Source organism: Macadamia integrifolia, chromosome 10, assembly GCF_013358625.1.
Source record: "Macadamia integrifolia cultivar HAES 741 chromosome 10, SCU_Mint_v3, whole genome shotgun sequence".
Lineage (NCBI taxonomy): Eukaryota > Viridiplantae > Streptophyta > Magnoliopsida > Proteales > Proteaceae > Macadamia > Macadamia integrifolia.
In genome coordinates this window covers 5,628,375-5,648,663 of record NC_056566.1, presented here as the reverse complement: position 1 = coordinate 5,648,663, position 20,289 = coordinate 5,628,375, and the positions used below count along the sequence as shown (strand labels likewise).

General features: G+C 41.5%; 1 protein-coding gene across 5 annotated transcripts in view; it reads right to left on the bottom strand.

Moving 5' to 3' along the window:
- The window catches only part of LOC122091526 (electron transfer flavoprotein-ubiquinone oxidoreductase, mitochondrial), a 134,509-nt gene extending 118,973 nt beyond the window's left edge, over nt 1–15,536 (bottom strand). For 2 of the 5 annotated variants that reach the window (XM_042661531.1, XM_042661530.1), the window contains exons 1-5: nt 14,833–15,533; nt 5,895–5,971; nt 1,045–1,151; nt 415–496; nt 207–315 (exon numbers count right to left, since the gene is read on the bottom strand). In XM_042661531.1, the coding sequence (XP_042517465.1) occupies nt 207–315; nt 415–496; nt 1,045–1,151; nt 5,895–5,971; nt 14,833–15,346 (889 nt within the window). In that variant the 5' untranslated portion in view covers nt 15,347–15,533. Of the gene's footprint in view, nt 1–206; nt 316–414; nt 497–1,044; nt 1,152–5,894; nt 5,972–14,832 lie in introns of all 5 variants that reach the window. The other 3 variants (XM_042661532.1, XM_042661528.1, XM_042661529.1) reach the window with 3 other exon arrangements.
- Between the last annotated feature and the right edge of the window lie 4,753 nt (nt 15,537–20,289).

Here is a 20,289-nt window from a genome sequence, read left to right as displayed (position 1 = left end):
GCTCTTTGATAAGGTATATGTTTTGAAAAATAAAATATAAATAGAAAAACTACAGTAGATTCAATAGCTAGGATGAGGGTAAGTAATCAATGTTCACTATTGAATATAACTCACATGGGACCTTCAGAATAGAGATTCAGTCTGACATAGGATCATGTAGAACAATAGGAAAACTAAATTGTTGAGGAATAAGTCCAAAACACTACCTTTCAGTTCAACACCACGCTGAAAGTTTTCCATTTTTGAACCATCTTTAGCAACACCCATATCTTTAGTTGCAATCCCAACAACCTTGTCATTCCCATCATATAAAATCTGCACCATTCTGGAACTCATAAATGAATAATACCCTGAATATTTTAACATCTAAATTACAACATAGGCATCTTCATTGATGACCAAAAACAAAATCACCTCACTAGCCGAAAAGCCTGGGTATATATCGACTCCCAATTCTTCCGCCTTCCTTCCCATCCAACGTGCTAACTCACTCAAACTGTCACAAGCTCACAATCAAATTCTTAATAATAAGGAATGATTTAGAAAAGGAATATGAACAGGAGAGGAAAACAGAATGGCAGCAGAAACAAAAATGAACTCCAGCTATTAGAAATAAACAAAAGCAGAGAAAAGAAGTGATTACAACTGAAAATTCGGATATGAGAGAATGGTTAGGAACCCAAATACTGAACATTGTATCGCTTATTATTTTTAACATAGAAAAAACGGTAACAAATTGTGTGCACCCTAACATATATATAAATATATATATATATATATATATATATCAATGGAAAAACCTTTCCAGATATTAGAAATCTTGACCAAGTGATAACGAACTCGATGTCGATGCATAATGAGTCATTCATGTGATTAAGGACTTGTCAGAGTCAAATAAGCAAATGATTCTCAAAAGGAGGGAAAATCAGACAGGACTAAGTCATACCAGTACAAATTTCCAACCTAATCAGTCTATGCCACCCGGACTTTACCTTTTTCACATCGACTTGTTTTATACAAAATAGGGCCACATCATGTAATTACCTGATCACATAGTTGCCATCATTATCAAATGGGCATGGAAGTGAGAAAGCATGATTCTTCGTAAGTAACCAAAATCTGTCATCAGAAACAGGAACATTGATCGGGGCCTGCAAAAATTGTAGAAACTAAATGCATATGAGTCAAACAAACAAATTGTTGAAGGTCAATTAAAAACCTGCAGGTACTAGCCCACTAACAATAGGAATACAATTAAAACAGGAATAACCTAGACTTAGAGCACTGTCAGAAACTGGATCTAATTTAAATCAGCTTTGAACTATTAAGAAAATTAGTAAGAATATCTGAAATGAAAAAATTAAAAAATCAGAATTTGATCAGCAACAAGAATAGCAAACTCAAATAATGTGAAAACAATAATGAAAAGTTCCAACAGACTTGAACTACAGGAAAGAACCTAGTTGTGTTTGTTTCCAAAAAGAATTGACAAAAAGAGAAGGAGAAAAACCATTCACTAGGAACAGCATAAGCACTTGACCATCAAACCATAGAAAGAAACAGACCCATTCCCCCTCAGAATGTGCGATTCCATTCCATGAAAATAATAAAAATGTTTAATTATAGTAATAAAAGTAGACTACAATTGATATCCAATTAATTAAAGACGAAAAAACACCTATGCTATCCCCATTGAGGAAACTCATTGTAAAAGAACAACTAAATTTGGTATGGAAGCTAAACTGTCACTTAGACCCATAGAATAAATATAATTTATCCAAAACAGACATAAGATAACCTGACTAATATCCTATATGCAATGCCATTCAATGTTCTAGAAATAATCTGGAGCCAAAAAAACCGCTAACAGTCCAGGACATAGTTGTCAAGGTCCTAGATGACTCAATGTTGGAGCTCCGCCTAGACGACAAGGCACTCGCCTAGGTGCCCTAGTATTTCTTTTTTATGTATCCCCATCAGATCTATGGTCTTGTCAAGGAAATAGACTCATTGATATTGTATCATATTAACCAAGTCCTGTTGTCTTCTAGAGATAACACGGCTTTGAGAAGGCGGGGCCCAGGGGCCATGGATAGACTTCTGTCGTCCTATGTGTTATCAAGTAATTACAAATTGTTCAGAATAATCTCTGAATAGGGGGATATTGATGTACACATGGAATGACCGTATGAGAATAGCAGATCAAGGTCCATATGTCATTGAATTTCTCGCTAATTATATGCTACAGATCAGATGGTCAGAAATCACTAGATTACTGAATCATACTCTTTTCAGCTCAGGCAATCTTTACCATGGAACTAAATCTTGGTCAAAACTTGCAGTTAGATATCTCGATTTTGACAATTCTGAGACGAAACCTAAGGTTGATACTAGATCATACCAGGTTTCAACTTGTTCCGACCACATTTCGCATATTTCGATGGCTTCTCTAGAACCATCCAAGCTTCAAATTTCAGTGGGTTATTTCTTCCTCCCTACTCATCCACCTCACAGTCTCAGATCCCAATGGTGTTATTAGCTTCTTCTTCACTGTGGTCTACATGCATAATCATGCCTTTGAGAGAATCCCCCTCTAGGATGATCTCTGCTCCTTAGACCCCATGTCGGCTCTCTCCCATGGGGAATAGGTGGTTACTTCAATGTGGTGAGATCTAGTCATGAAAAACAAGGCGGGTCCTCTATAGATCCCTCCTCTATTGAAACCTTCAACGACTGCTTCGAAGATATTGGCTTCGATGATCTGAGATGGCCTGGTGCTAAATTTACCCCTTTTTTTTAACCCAAATAATATTTGTTACTCGGGCAAGCCCCTAGGATTTTATTAAAGAAAGAAAATTCTAGAATGGAATACAAAAGGGGGGACATAAGCTGCCTTACCCCAAACCAACCTTAAATCATCACTCTCACACAAGGTTTGAAATTTTGCTTCATTTCGGTGTTTCGGTGGGTTCAAAAACATCAATTCGGCGAGATCTCGGCCAAGTTGGTTTTTTTTTTTTTCCCCCAGTTAACTGTTTCGGTGGTCAAACGGCCATGTTTTGACCTGAAACTTGGTGGGTAGCTTATTTTAAGGTTAATAAACATGCTTAGAACATAAAAATGCAAAAAATATTAGAACATGACATTGTTTTAGAGTTGCACCTTTGTTTGGCAGCAACCGTCGAACTGTTCTAGAGATTTTACCTACTTCATTGCTAGAAAAAGATATAATATAATAGTAAAACAAATAAATAATGCATCTAAGCCATGATCAAACACACATCAATATTAATTGACTAGTATTTAGAGTATTAGAGTAATATACTATGCAACTCTCTAATTCACAAGTCCCAACTAAAGTCATCCACTGAGCATATTATTTACACAACAGTACAACAGTAATCATAATGACTATCTACTATCTACTAGAAATAACTATGACTGCTTGGCTGGATTCCACACCCAGTACGATGGAGTCGACATGCATTTTCCTCTGACTGCACCACAAATGCATGCCACGTCATAGTCTGAGAGAAGAATCGAACGTAGTCCTCCATAGTTGTCAAAAAGACTGAGTCATCTACATACTAAAGGTAACCTATCCGAGGGTACGTATCACCACCCAACGTGTATTATGTACTATTTCAAAAAAAAAAAAAAGATTTTGGAGAAAGAACTTTACCTTTCCTAAGCTTTGAATTTGTAGATCTTCTTGTAGGAGAGATTTGGAAGTCAAAATGTGTGATGATGTGGCTAATTAGAGGCCAATAGGAGTGATTTGTGTAAGAAATTGCAGCTTTCACTGAGATTTCACCGAAATGGTCGAGACAGACGAGACAGACGAGACAGATTTGAAATGGTCGACTCTTTCTCGCCAAGACCAAGTATTTATATCCCTTGCTTTGTACCATTTCGGTATCTCGCCGAGACAATACCAAAATCTCAGCCGAGATACCGAAATTTCAACCGAGTTGGTGTACAAAAAGTATTTCGTAGCATATTTCATTTTGACAAAAAAATTAAAAAAAAAGGCCGAAATTACCAAAATTTCGCTGAGATTTCGGCAAGATTTCAAACCATGCTCTCACACACAGGGAGCTAAACAAAACAAAACCCCAACCCAAAGCATACTAAATTCTGAACTAGGTAGACCTGCCTTTTCTCTGAGAATATGCTTGAAATCATTAGGGAATTGATGTTCAGTGTGGAAATTCGAGTTTGAAAACGATGAACATGCCAAATTTGCCAACCAATCCGCAGCTCGATTACTCTCCCGGTATGAGAAATATATATGAGCACGAAGAGAGTCACAAAGTGACATGCCTCTTGAAAACAGTACCAGCCACCTCAGAGATCACATAACCTGTTGGATGCAAAGCTTACTATGAAGATCGAGTCCAAGTTAATAATAATATCTGAAAGCCCCAAATCAGCGCATAGCTTCAGGCCATCCCGTAATGCTCTCACTCTGCCACAGAGTTCATAGAGATGCCATAGAAATTAAAGAAAGCCATAAGAACAATACCATCCTTATCTCTAATTAGACCACCACCTCCACTATTACCGGGGTTTCCTTCACAAGCACCATCCACGTTCAACTTGACAGAGACAGAAATAGGGCTCCAAAAATAGGAATCGGAGGCTTTACCCTGATCCTAGGGTGATTCACTTGGAGAAACTGTACAATGAGGGATTCTTTGATAGAAGGATTTTTTCTAAACTTAGTAGCCAGCAGGATCTCTTGAATCCATCTCTTTAGTCTGTCAATAATGGTACCAGCTACCTGAGCTCCTTCCTCATGACGTCAGTTATTTCTTTCTCGCCACAATTCCCAACAAAGAGGGTTTTACCTTTAATAAAATCACAAACACCCCTCATCCCCATTTGGGCTTGCCAGAAGACCAACCTGCTCCCCAGATCATGAGAGGGAATTAGATCCATATCGCATAACCTCCCAACATAGTCCCAAACCTTAGAAGTAGTCCCTGCCACCACCATACAGTGACTTGTAGTTTCTCTCCTCGGGACCCTGCAACAACAACACTTGGAAACCAAAGGGACTCCAATTTTCATAAGAGAATCATCTGTAGGAATGCTCTCATTCAACAACTGCCAAAAGAAAAAACCAACTTTAATTGGGAGAGAAGTATTCCACAACCCTCCTTCCCTCTCTTCTCCTCACAACTAAATTTTCTCCTAAGCTCGGCTGCCTTCCCCATCATTCTGTCGCCGACACCCTAAGGAACAGGCATATTGTTGTTTCCTGGGGCCTCCCTCTTGCTACCATTAGCATCCCCCCCTTTTATGTATCCTCTTTGTGTTTGACCTAGGCCCCTGCCCTATGCATTGTAGCTCGCTTTTGTAGCTGGTCTCTCTTCCCCCCTCCCCCCGCCCCTTGTTTCTTCTTCCTCTTTGGTAATGAATTTATTTATTCATAAAAAAAAAAAAGGGATCCAAAATAGGGCCTATACCATTGTATGCAAGATTATTCAATTCAGTTTATTTTCTCTCCATTTTCTGCTCTTTGATTTAGCTCTCTTCTGAGTTTTCAGTTTAGAAACTCTATTGCAAATTGTTTCCTCTTTTAGTTATCCTTATTAAAGTCAACTAAACTTCTACAGAATGAATTATTTATTCATCCCAAAAAAAAAAAAAATCTACAGAAATATCTAATTAATGAAGCACTAATCTAAAATCTACATTTCTTCATAAGTGCCCCATGTACACAACATAAGACATCTTTTCAATTTTCATCATCTCTTCCAGATTTAAGCAGCACAGAACCTTGACTGTGTAGATCATTATACTTGCATGAAAACACTTTGCCGAAAGACAAAAATTTACACATGCAACAACTTTGTAAGACAGGAACAGGTCTAGCTTCAGAAACGCACCCCCTCCTGTCTCCATTGAGGGAGAAGTTCATCTAGTGCCCGAGGCTCAAAAACATTCCCTGATATGATATGTGCACCTACAATTACAGGACAAGAAAGACTGCAATGGTCAAAAGCAACACCAAAAGGATATTATGTTGAAAATTGAAAAATATTAGAACTAGGAGAACCACTATATTAAACTGAGTAAACAATTGTAGCAGTACCTTAGCAGAGAAAACTAACAGTTATTCATCTATTTAGTGCTTAAATCTTAGACAACTGTCCAGTAGATCATGAAGACAACAAAAAATTTGGCATAGAAGGGGTTAAGGAATACTAATGGCTAAAATAATTCCGAATCTGCAATTATAGATAGCACTTCAGCATTTTTTTCCTTTTTGATTCTTTCCTCTGCAAAGTTAACAACAGGAAGAAAAGACTATACTAGTCATGGTTTGCCGAAATTTCGGAATTTCGGTGTTTTTTTTTTTTAGCCGAAACGAAACAAGGCCCGAAATAACATTTGTACAAAATTTTGATATTTCGGCAAAAATTTCGGTCTCGTTTCGGTCTCTCGGTCATCTCGGTACATTCTGTGTTATAAATATCGAAATTTTGGTATTTCGGTCAAAATTTTGACTCTGTCTCGCCTATCTTGGTGGTTTCGGTTCCATTTGCATATTTTGAAGGAAAAACACTCCAAGTCTCCAACAAGCCTCTAATTAGCCACATCATCACAGATTTTAACTTCCATGGGATTCCTACAAGATCTACACATTCAAAACTTAGGAAAGGTAGAGTTCTTTCTTCAAAACTAGGTAAAATTTTCAGAACAGTTCGACAGTTGCTGCCAAACAAAGGTGCAACTCTAAAACAATGTCATGTCCTAATATTTTTGCATTTTTATGTTCTAAGCATGTTTCTCAACCTTAAAATAAGTTACCCAACAAGTTTCAGGTCAAAATATAGCCGTTTGACCACCGAAACAGTCAACCGAAACAAACAAACAAAAATACACCATTTCGGCCGAAATTTCGCCGAAACGAAACAAGATTTCGAACCTTGATACTACCACAAACTGCAACGTTAGTATGTATGCTAGCTTGTTAGCCTCTCTGTAAAAACTCAAAAGTAAGGTCGAAAAGTGGAATGAAGAGAAGCAATCTAGTCCGAATACCACCAAGGAGCACTCATCCCCCACACCCCCCCCCCCCCAAAAAAAAAAAAAAAAACTGAAATACTGAATAGCATTCTTCGAGTCAGAATAAACAGCCCTTCAGAGTGGCCCATTTCAGCAACTATCTATAACCCTCTATATTTCTTCCAACTAACCAAGTAAAAGATTTGTCCCCTAAAGCTCCAGCTGCAACTAAAACGGCCTTCTAGTAGAGTCTCTATCAATTATACCATAGTCATAGCTATCTGCCCTTCTCAATCCATCCATATTCAAGACCCCCCCACCTCTCCTTGGGCAAATGACAATTGATCCATTTGATAGTAGCCATTACAATTGACTGGAGAAATTCAACAAGCTCCCAAGTTTCCCGCTATGAAGATTATCCTCCTGATGCAGTGACACACAAGTGGTCCAATAGGGGTATTTGTTTGGGATAATTTATGTAATTGGGATTTTAATTTTAATATAAGAATTAGATAATGATGGCGTGGTAGGAAGTAAGGGAGTAGAGTTTGTTTCAGTTTTAGAGTCCAGTTAGGAGTCTTCCTTTTTTTTCTATTTTCTATATAGGGATGTATCCCATTGGTTTACATATTTGAGTTGAATGGAATAGAAGTTTTTGAGTTTCATAAACTGCTGGCTGTGTGACTAGTTTCCTCTCTTTTCTCTTGGCTAATCCGATTGTTTCTATCAGGTCTGTATCCACCTTCTTTTCTTTTATTCCCTATGCTTCTCTTCTTTCTAGTCCAGGCGGTGCCCCTGTTTTCTGAACCAATTTCAGATTGCTATCTTCATGCATATCCTCTCTATTAATACAATTTAGCCCAGAAATTTGGTATTTATACTGCTGTCATCATTCCCTCTTCATTTCTGTCCATACCTATTATTTTCTTCATCAGTTTATAGGCTGTTCATATAAACTACTCAGTTCGATATTTTCCTTAAAACTAATCTACTGTAGGATTCCAACCCCATTAAGGTAATATTAGTTAAGCCGGTTCTACTTACCAGGGCTGGGAGACTCCATCCCTAAAGTTTCAGCACCATCTCGATGATCCTTAAGCAATTGCAGCTCCATCAGTTAGAATAGGTCACTTTTGGCTTCTCTTCTTTGATGTAGATCGCAGGAGAAAGGCCAAAACCAGTCCAGAGTGGTTGTGTGATTCATCTGCTGTGAGAGACAGTCTTGTCAGGTGTGGTACTGTAATTGGGACAGATCGCTATTTTGGTGCAATTCTGCTTCTCTATTCAGCCATCAAACTGGACCAAGAATGGACTAATATGTGTTCTTTTGCGTGTCCAATGGGTAGTATGGGCCATGGGCTTTATATTTTTGGGTTTACTTTTGTAATGGATCAATTATATAACCCCAAATATAATATTGGGGATTTAAGTCTTACGTGGGCTTAGTAGTTATTTTATGTTTCTTTTTTTTTTCTTTTTCTTTTTTTTTTTTTTTCTTTTTTTTTGGATGAATAAATAATTCATTACCAAAGAAGAAGAAAATAAATACAAAACTCATAAAGAGGGGGGGGGGAGAGAAAAGACAAATGGATCAACCCTCAAGAAAGGGAGGGGGAATCCTAAGCATAGAGGAAGGGATGCCACAAGACGCATAGAGGAAGGGATGCCGCAAGACACAACAATTTGACTGTTCCTTGGGGAGGCAATACAAGTAGAAGAGGGACTAGAAATCTTGGCTTTGACATCAAAGAAAATGGAATCCCAAATCTTCCGATGAGGGCAAGAGTTGGAGTTCCATTTCTTATAATTGCACTCCATCCAAATCTGGTTAATGGTGGCACAAAAAGCAAGCTTTCCCACCGTGTCGCAAATAGAAGACATGGCAAAAGACATATCCGTCCACTTCAATTGTTGCATTGAGGCTTCCCACTGTGTCGCAAATAGAAGACCTGGCAAAAGACATATCCATCCACTTCAACTGTTACATTGAGGATCTTGGCATGAACGTCCTCGGATGGCCGGGATCCAAGTTCACCTGGCAGACCTGCAGAAGCGGCAATGATACAGTTGTTCGCAAATTGAATCCCGACCATTCCCCCATTCCCAAATGCAAAGGTCTTTTGCTTACTCACTTAGCGTTTGCTAATGACCTTATGATCTTCTCCAAAGCCAATCCCTCCTCCATCTCCAACATCATGGCCTCCCTCCGCCTCTTTGAAAACCTATCGAGCCTTCGTATTAACCTTCTCAAATCCACCCTCTTCCTCCCCGGTGTCTCTAATACCCATAGAGGTCTCCTCTTTGCTCTTACCGGTTTCTCCATTGGTTCCCTTCCTATCAAGTACCTTGTTCTCCCTCTCATCTCCACCAGGCTCAGTTCCCACCACTGCTCTTCCCTACTTGAGCTCCTTAGGAGAAAGCTCCAGCTCTGGAAAAGCAAGCTTCTCTCCTAGAGGTTGACTCTCATCTAATCAGTCTTGCAATCCATGTACCTCTATTGGTCGGGTATCTTCGTTTTTCCCTCGAGTACTTGCAAGGCCATTGATTCCATCCTCTGCTCCTTCCTCGGCAAAGGTCTGTTCTCATAAATCCGAGGGTGGTCTTAGGCTAAGGAAAATCAAGGACATTAATGAGGTGGGTATCCTCAAGCTGATCTGGAAAATTGCCACTAAGCACAATAGCATCTGGGTCTCCTGGGTCTACTCCCTCCTCTCAAAATGATTCTCTCTGGACTGCTCCCCTCCCCTCGGATGCTTCTATGATCTGGCGTAACATCCTCTCATCTAGATCCTCTGCTCTTTGTGCCATCTCTTACTCTGTAGGTAATGGCTCGAGCACCTCCCTCTGGCTTGATCCCTGGCACCCCTAAGGTGTCCTCCTTTCCATCTATTCCCCCAGGTCCATCTACTCCTCTGCCCTAGGTCAAATGGCCGAAGTGAATGGCATCCTCTCTGAAGATGGTTGGTCCCCCCCTCTTGCCCCCCACCTCTTGCCAACATCTGGTCCTCTCTCCCCTCTATCCCCCCTAGGCACCATGGTAGGGACAATGAGATCCTTTGGACTCCCTCCCCAACCGGTCTTTCACTGCCGCCTCAGCTTGGGAATCCATCAGAACCAAAGCTCCCCTCATACCATGGCGCAATATCATCTAGTTCAAAGGGCACATCCTGCGTCACAGTCTCACTACCTGGTGGGCTTTATCTATCTCCTTACCCAAGCTTTCCTTATTCACCGGCATATCCATGTCTCCCCCTCCTGCTGCCTTTGTTGGAATGGTACTAAAGACATTGATCACTTGTTCTTCTCCTGCCCCTTCTCCTTCACCATCTGGAATAGAGTCCTTCACTCATGCTGGCCCTCTCATAGGAGAATTCTCCCCCTCCCTCAGGAATGGATTTGAGTCCATATGACTTTTAAAGGCCCTTCTATTTGTGACACCATCGAGAAGCTTGCTTTTGGAGCCTCGATCTCCCATATTAAGATGGAGAGTAATCTCCGTAGATGGACTTCCAATTCCTGATCTTTTGATTAGATTTGGAAAACCATCTACGTTGATGTCAGCTTCAAGTTAGGTTGCCTTCCTCACCAACCAGTTAGAGACTCCACCAGGATCAGACTTATTGTTGATTCTTGGGGCCTTTCCCCCACCATAATATCCCCCTTGATGTTCCCCCTTTATTTTAAGCCTTGGGCTCCTTTGTGGTCGTGCCTCACTTGAGGCCTTGCCCTTTTGGCTTCCCCCCCCCCTCCCTTGTATATTCTTCTCCTTTGGCAATAAATTCATTCATTCACCCAAAAACAAAACTGGTTTGATTCCGACCATCGGATAGAAAGGGTGACATTTGGATTTGCTAGATTTCTATTTCCATACACAATTCAATCAAATACACTCTCATGTATGTCCTTGTAACCCTGTATTATTCAACCATCCATGTATCGGCATGCATCCTCACAGAGTCCTCTCGTAAACTTGATCAAAGCTTTATTTTGCCAGTTGGCCAACTCCAACTCGGCTGAAACTTGACAGGTGCAGAAGGGACCTCAAGGTCTACCTCTCCACAAAATTTAGGCTCCATCCAATTATTTGGGCTGAATAGATAACCTTCAAGAAGTTTGAGGTAGGTATCTTCTTCTACTTACTCTCTTCTATTTTATTTCTATCATAGTGGAAAGTAGTGCAGTGGCCCCAGCCATTCAATTGTACATGCTGATATGTGTCACTAGGTAACCAGGCGGGAAAAAAAAAAAAAACCCTCTCTTACTCACTCACTCACATTCAATGGCAGCACAGATGAGACAAATGTTAACGAAACCTAATATATCATAATATGGTCAGCCTATCGGAGGACGTATGTCATTAATTCGAGACAACAAAGGAATCACCAACCAGACTGGATACATCTGGCCGGTTCCTTATTTCTGGCCGGTTCCGCAATACTTGGCTAGTCCTGCATTTCCTGGCCGGCCTCATGCTTCTCGACCACGCCTATTTAGTATGGCAATATTGCACTCAATTGGTATTGTCTAAACGGAGCCGACCTCCGTAGATCTAGTCATCTCCATTGACGGTAGGATCGACCAGCCCCACCCGTGATCGGCTGTGTTAGCCAAGTGTGTCAACCAGGTGCACCGCAGGAGAAGCTACCCCCGTCTAAAGCATATCATCCAAATTTCACAGTTAACCATAGGATGGCGACATTCGTAACCGCCTAGACCTAACCATGGTCATTGAACCTTACCAAAGTTGGGTTAACAATTATTAGACCTGAGTACAACTATGGTCAAGTTAACCGTTTTAAGATCCACAACATCAGCCTGGACAAGGACCTGCCCACCAATGGCACTCCTGTCCATGTCAGCAAGGAAAATGACCAAGCAACCAATGGGTGATAACATCAAAGGGAAGATAGCCTAATGCAAGGTAAGACACATAAGAACACTCAAAGCTTTGCAACTCTTTCTTCTTCTTTCCCTAATCTCCTTGGCTGACTTTGGCATCGATCCTTCCCGAAGCACCACTCCAGGCCAGTTTTCTTATCTATGTATTGCAAGCCCATCCAAAGCGGGAATTTGCAATATCAAATCGGCATCGTCTATGAGATAAAAACAAAAAGTCATGAAGTGTCTCGATTGAAGGAATGCCCAAGGGGACAAAGACCTACACCAACTCACCCTCTGGATCCACCATCGCCACTCCACAATCAGCAAGAAGGCAAAAATGGAGGGGAGTTGGGAGAAAATCCGGCGGTGGAAAATGACCATCAATCGAGGGAGGACCCTCAATTGGGACTCCACCAAACACCACCTCAGTAGGTCACACCAGAGCAATTTATAGCACTTCAACAGGAGGTAAAAAAATCTCACTATGCTCATACGGGATGTCTCCAAAAATTCAGCAAGGCTCCACCACCCGAAGATCCAACTCACCACTGCAACCGTCGAAAAGCGGATCCTAGTCACTCAAACTCCATCACTGGTAGTCCTAACAAACAAAGCCAAACAAAGCAACCCATCCAACGAGAAGATGGAAGCCCTCCACCGCCTCAAGGGGTAAGTGCGCCATAGTGCCACCGGGGATACATTGTGAGCCACAGACGAGATTCCTACAGCCGACCTAGAAGCACCTAGACCCAAAGGAGGACAATGGTCGCAAGCTCAAGGAGTTATAGCAAGGATGGACAGGGCTCTCAGAACCAATGATGATGTTGAGGAGCTAGACATGTTCAGAGAATCCCCACCCTCAGAAGAGATTATGAGGACGCCGCTCCCGTAAGGATTTAAGATCCTGACCTTTCAACTCTATGACAAAACAAAGGATCCTTAGGAGCATCTGTGGGGCTTCAGATCTATAATGATCATTCGGGGGTCAACAGATCCAATACTTTGTCGAGTTTTTCCAACATCACTACGAGGCGTAGCAAAAACCTAGTTCTCTCACGTCGAATTGGGCTCCATCCAAAACTTCAAATAGTTCAGCAAGAAGTTCATAAACAACTTCATGGGGATCCAAACACATCACAAAACCTCTATGAACCTGATGGCGCTCAAGCAATAGACAGGAGAGAGCCTTCAGTGCTTCGTGCAACGATTCAACATGGAGAAATCAGAGATCAAAGATCTATATGCCACAGTTGAATGCCTCACCCTCCTCAAAGGCATTCAGGATAAGTTGAAATTATCTCCATCAACGAAAGCACGAAAGACCCTGTTAGAGTGGAGGGACAAGGTCTACAAATAGATCATCGTTGAGGAGATCATGGCTGATCACAAGGGCTCTAACCGACCTCAGAGAAGAGATGAAGACGTGAAGATGACAGAGGCCCCACGATCAAGACAAATGACCAAGAAGACTGCATCCACACCGTTAACACTTCACAGGAAACAATGGCTAGGATTCAAGCAACCAATCGATCTGCCAAATGACCACTAACACCCTAAGAATTCGACACTTGCACACCTTCATCACAATGAAAGGGGAACTTTCCCAAGCTACAGCTGGGACAGCTTGAATGACGTCGACACAATAATGACAACCCTTAGTATACCCCTCCAAGTTCAAATAGCTCCCGCCAAAAGCGAAACAAGAGTCCACTCAAGGACCTCCAAGGAGCCGACTATGATCCCAAGAGGAAATCTGCATCACACCACACTCCATCTACTCCCTTTAGTCTTTGATCTATGACCAGAACTAAGGGAGTGGGGGGCATCTGGTATACCATATTATGGTCAGCCTATCGGAGATGGACACAATGCCATTAATTCGAGACTAAAAAGGAATCATCGACCAAACTGGATACATTTAGTCGGTTCCTTGTTTTTGGCCAGTTCCGCAATTCTTGGTCAATCCTGTATTTCCTAGTCGGCCTCATGCTTCCCGACCACGCCTATCTAGTATGGCAATATTGCACTCGGTCATTATTGTCTAAATGGTGCCAATCTCCGAAGATCTGGTCGTCTCTATTGACTATAGGGTCGACCAGCCCCACTCGTGATCGGTTGTGTTAGCCAGGTGTGTTAACCAAGCGCACCGCAGAAGCTACCCCCGTCTATAATGTATCATCCAAATTCCATAGTTAACCATAAGATGGTAACATCCGTAACCGCCTAGACCGAACCATGGTTATTGAACCTTACCAAAGTTGGGTTAATAGTTATTAGACCTGAGTACAACTATGGTCAAGTTACCGTTAGAAGATCCACCACATCAGCCTAGACAAGGGCCTGCCTACCAATGGCGCTCTTGTACATGTCACCAAGGAAAATGACCAAGCAACCAATGGGTGATAACATCAACCCATATATAAAGGGAAGTTAGCTTAATGCAAGGTAAGACACATAAGAATACTCAGAGCTCTGCAACTCTTTCTTTCTCTTTCCCTAATCTCCTTGACTGATTTTGGCATCGGAGCATCCTTCCCGAGGCACCACTCTGGGCCAATTTTCTTATATGTGTATTGCAAGCCCATTCAGAGCAGAAATCTGCAATATCAAAACCATTTATGTGAACTATTGATGTCGAGCCATTAAAAGTTCTGCAAACAGTGAAGCTAAACTCAATTATACAATAATTTCCTAGATAGACTCTCATCTTCTAGTTGCACCACTTTTCATCTTATACTGTTTCCAAGTTCACTATATCGACCCAAATTGTGACCCAATCCAAAAAATTAAGCCTCAAAATCAAATCAGTTCTCTCTTCCGAAAAATATAGCAAACTGTGAAGAAAATTGATAATAAGATAACTAAATAGAAGCTACTGATCCGAAAACAAAGAAACCCATGCAACCAGATTAAAGAAGAATAAAAAACTCTTACCAACTTCGGCACCTTTCTCAACCACGCAGACTGATAAATCAACATCTCTTTCTTGGCACAACTGCTTCAAACGGATTGCAGCTGACAACCCAGCAGGCCCCGCTCCCACAATAACAACATCATAGTTTATTGATTCCCGGTAAGATTCAGAGCTGAAGCTTCTCAATCTTCCATTACTGATCGGATTTCTAAAACTGGTCCGGTTCAGAAGGGTTCCAGATGAGAAAATCCTAGATTCACCACCCAAAACGCAAAATAAGGAGAACCCAGTTCCTCTTTTTGTGAGATTGGAGAAGTTCGGGTGTTTTGATAAATACCTAAGTGCAGAAAACAGAGTAGAAGATATTGTCGAACCGAAATTGGGACGAATTGAGGGGGAAATGATTGGGTTAATTGAATTAGATAGATGGGCATGTCTGTAACAGAATTTAGATGCAGAGTGTTGTATAGCAGAATAGACTCTAAAGCTGATTCTAGTCTTAGATTTGTGGAAAACGGATAGGAATCCAACCATGGTTGCTTAGCAATCCCTCTAAGGTGACTGAAACGTTCTTCAGGAACTGAGAGCAGTTTGTCCGTAAACCCTTGGCATGGGAACTGCAGGCATAGTCATTTTCACCCCGACCCTGCAAAACGATGTCATTTCCATCTCATTATCCAGTCAGACACTCTCACTCTTCGCAAAACGTTGTCATTTCCATCTCATTGTCCAGTCACATTGCTACGTGTCTCATAAGGTATTTTAGCAATAACGTAGGAGTGATTAGTTTATTGTAGGTGTTACGATCCAGAGTGACGAGGCAGAAGATGACAACATAGTTGCTGATGTGGCAAGTAACACGCCAGCTGCAATACCCTTGCGAAGGAGCAATAGACAGAGGGCAAGGCCTGTGACCTTGAGGGACTGCCGGTGAACCGGTCATGGGGTGGGATGAGGGTTGATTGTATCAGAATTGGTTATAATCGAATTGTACGAAAATTCTAAAATTCTATAAAAGGAGGAAGATCAACGAATGGAGACGAGAAGATAATTAAAGGTGTCAATCGGTCTGGAACCATGTATTCGGTCCGGTTTCGATTTTGGTTCCAAGGAGTGTTAGTGTGATCCAGAACCGGACCAAGTCCCATCTCGGTTCTAAAAATTGGTACACGTATACAACCTATCCTGTTCCGGTTCGGTTCTGGTTCCCATTCAGGTTTTGTATTTGGTTCTTATTTGGTTCCAATATCTAATTTCAAATTCAATTTTTTTATGCAGCTGTGATTCAGAAGACAAAATATAAATGCTCATTCACTAGGTTATTGGTCTTCCCCAACAAAAGAATGAACAAAAAAGCATGAGCTATAATGAGCATGTATCCATGTCGAATGATCGTAAGCAATCGTTCATATATTGAACTTCTAATATCGTTAATTTCACTACTTGAAACTCTATAAAATGATTTATCATTTAGGTGATTGAAACTAAATATCGTTAATGATCCTGAGCAATCAATCTCCTAAATGATAATTGAAAGACAAGGGGTTTTAGAGTTGGACTATAATTGAAATTCTATTAGATGATTTATCATTTAGGTGATTGATTATGTCGGGTTTCCATATAAGTTACGTCAAGTTTTTAGTTAAAGAGAAAAAAATGACATTAAGTTATTCAGTCTGATTTCGGTTAGAACCACCGATTCTTGGTATAAATCTAGATCCAGACCGAACCGAATTATAAATACTTACTTCAGATTCAGGATTTAACCATATTATAATGGGTTGGATTTGATTCAGGGTATTCGGTCTGGAATTGGATTCGATTTTTGATCCCGATTCCAATTTGACACCCTTAAAGACAACTATTCCCTTCTCTCTCTTTTATCTCATGAGGTCACTACCCTCGAAGTAGTGAAATATTCTTACCCTAGAATCAAAATACGTTACATATTTGGTGCTTTCATTGAGAGCAATCATGGCTGAGGGAACTCGCCTCCGTTAGTTGGGTTGAAATCGTCTGTAATTCCGATCTCGTACAATTCCGTGCAATACCACCTTCAAGCGGTGACACGTGTATTGATACCAATACAATGGTCTAGATCTGGTACAACTAATAAAACATTAAATCAGTGAAGATGCATTTAAATCAGATCTGGATCATTGCATTGGTATCAATACACGTGTTACCCCCTGAAGGTGATATTGCACGGAATTATACGAGATCGGAATTGCAGACGATTTTTTTCGCCGTTAGTTGGATGAGGCTATCAAGCACCTGAGTGAATCCAACGCTGCTCATGGTGACCGTTTGGACTCTCTTCAAGCAATGATGGCCGAGCAGCAACGGTCCTTCTCTGAACTTGTATTGAGCCTCACATCCATGGATGGCTGCCTGGAACAAGCACTCCGTCCTAATCCCCCTTCTGGTTCTTTCTCTGCCCCAATGCTCGTCAATCCTTCTTCATCATGACTCAAGGAAGTATTCAGACTCGCACAGCTCGTCTGGATTTTCTGAGGTTCGACGGCACTGACCCTCTCGGCTGGATATTTGAGGCCGATCATTTTTTCGATTATCACGGCATGATCGATGATCAACGATTGCTGGTGTCCTCCTTCCACATGGATGAGCCGGCACTCCAATGGTTCCAATGGATTTATCGGACAACGTAGTTTACATCATGGCCAGTTTTCACCAGAGCTCTGGAACTTCGCTTCAGTCCGTCCGAATTTGATGATCCTCAAGGTGCTCTGGTGAAGCTTGTTCAAACATTTCTGTTGCAGAATATCAGACTCGCTTCGAGTCCCTAGTGAATCGCACAACTAACATATCCCCCCTCCTTTTTACTTAGCTGCTTTATCTTAGGTCTGCGAGCAGAGATCCGCAATGAGGTGATGGCGTTTAGGCCGAACTCCTTCGCAGACGCAGTGGGCCTCGCCTGGCTCTAAGAATCAAAGTTCAGTGAATCACGTCATCACCAGTCTAGTACTGCTGGCCCACGTGGGCCCCTCCTTCTACTACCACCGCCCTCAACCAACCTCTTGAGCCCTCCTGTCCCACCACGTATTCCTATCAAACAACTATCCCCTATTGAAATGCAACAGTGACGAAACAAGGGTCTCTGCTACAATTGTGATGAGAAGTTTTCACCGGGACATCGCTGCAAGAAGCGTCAACTGTTCCTACTCAAATATGAATACGATGAAGGATTTGCCGACATGAGAGTGGGGGAAATTTTAATAGATCCACTAGACCCCCAACTTGTCGACCCCCTACTTGAGACGGAGATCTCCTTTCATGAGATGCACGGTCACACTTCACCGACAACCCTCCGCTTCACAAGTTTCATCGCCGGCGCCCCTATTCAAGTGCTTGTAGATGGCGGAAGTACCCATAATTTTATGCAATCCCGTGTCGCACATCATCTCGGTCTTCTGATTGAAGAGGCAAATGCTGTTCAAGTGATGGTTGGAAATGGGGCTCGACTTCCAACTGAAGGTGTTGTTCGAAAATTTCCAGATAAGCTTATAAACCACCCTATTTTAATTGATGCATTTTATTTTACCCCTGGCTGGAGCCGATTTAATCTTGGGAGTGCAATGGCTATCTCAACTTGGCCCGGTGCTATTTGATTACAGCAAGCTTACCTTGGAATTTTACGCTGGTGACCACAAGGTTCTTTTACAAGGAGACTCAGCCCTGTCCCCATCTCAATTACAGTATCATCATCTCCAACGCTTGCTTGACACAAATGTTCTTGCAACTTTCTTTCATTTGGAACTTCTTCCAATGGCAGCGATCCTGTTGATATTGATGATGCAAAGCTCGAAGCTCTTCCCCTTTCTTATGCATCGGTGTCTGAAGTTCCTCGAGAACTCCCTCCAACCTAACCTCAAGATCATGCAATCCATCTCCAGCCGGGCACAGAACCAGTCAATGTTTGACCATATCACTATCCTCATTTGCAAAAGTCTAAGATAAAGCGACTAGTGGCAGAGATGTTGCAAGCTGGCATTATACGGCCTAGCACCAACCCCTTCTCGTCGCCGGTGCTCTTAGTGAAAAAGAAAGACGGAACATGGTGTTTCTGCATCGATTACAAAGCTCTGAATGTCGTGACTATTAAGGACAGATTTCCAATTCCTACCATCGATGAATTACTTGATGAATTGCGCGGCGCCCAATTTTTCTCTAAGCTGGACCTTCGGGTAGGGTATCTTCAAATTCGTGTCCGACCAGACGATGTACATAAGATGGCGTTTCGAACACATACCATACCTTGGGAATTAAACTCCTTTGGACTCTGCCTTTACCAGCAGAAGTGGAAGAGCAAAAATGTCAAGCAATTAGCTCGAGCTCCCCCTTTCCCATGCGCCTAAGTGCTTTAATGCTGGGGAAATATAACTACACCCAATTTTCGACGAAGATGCTCAAAGGCATCCTTGGGTAATGGTTTGGTGAATATATCTACAACCAGCTCAGTAGTGGGAACAAGTTCAAGCTGAACCTCGCCTTCAATGACTTTTTCTCGTAGAAAATGGTACCTGATAACAATATGCTTCGTACAAGAATGCATGACATCTTTGAGATGCTAATAGCACTTGTGTTATCACAAAAAATGGAAATAGGCTTTACCTGCTCAACACATAGATCATTCAACATCTGTAGCATCTATAAGATCTGTGTACAGCATGTTGTTGCCGCTATGTATTCCGCTTCTGTAGTAGATAGAGATACTGAGTTCTGCTTCTTGCTGTGCCATGCAACTAGACTGTTGCCTAAGTAAAAAACTCCACCGCTTGTACTCTTATGATCATCTACACTGCCTACCCAATCTACATATGAGTATACAGTAAGTGTGAAATCACCATCTTTGGGGTACCACAAACCATGTTCCAAGGTCCCTCTAAGATATCAAAATATCCTCTTTACTGTTACAACATGTGATTCCGTTGGACTGGCTTGATAGCGTGCAACCATGAATACTACTTGTAATATATCTAGTCGTGATGCAGTCAAGTACAATAAGCCACCAATCATAGATCTATATATCGTTTGATCAATTGCAGGTGACTCATCATCCTTACTCAAGCTTACATCCTGTCATCATAGGTGTACTAATCGGCTTGTAGTCTTCCATCATGGAACTTCTTGAGTGCCTCTTTTATATATTTGTTTTGAGAAATAAAAATGCCACCTTTCAACTGATGTATCTGCAAACCAAGAAGAAATGACAACTCACCAATCATGGACATCTCGTCCCTATGGCCTCCAAAAATGATGTCATCAACATAGACTACTACTACTATTTGACTATTGTTCTCGGACTTGATATAGAGATTGTTGTCTACGAATCCTTTCTTGAATCCCAACTGACATAGATAGGTATCCAAACGTGAATACCATGCTCTCGGTGCTTGTTTTAGTCCATATAGTGCTTTTTTCAGTCTGCATACCATTGTAGGATCTGCACTCAGCTG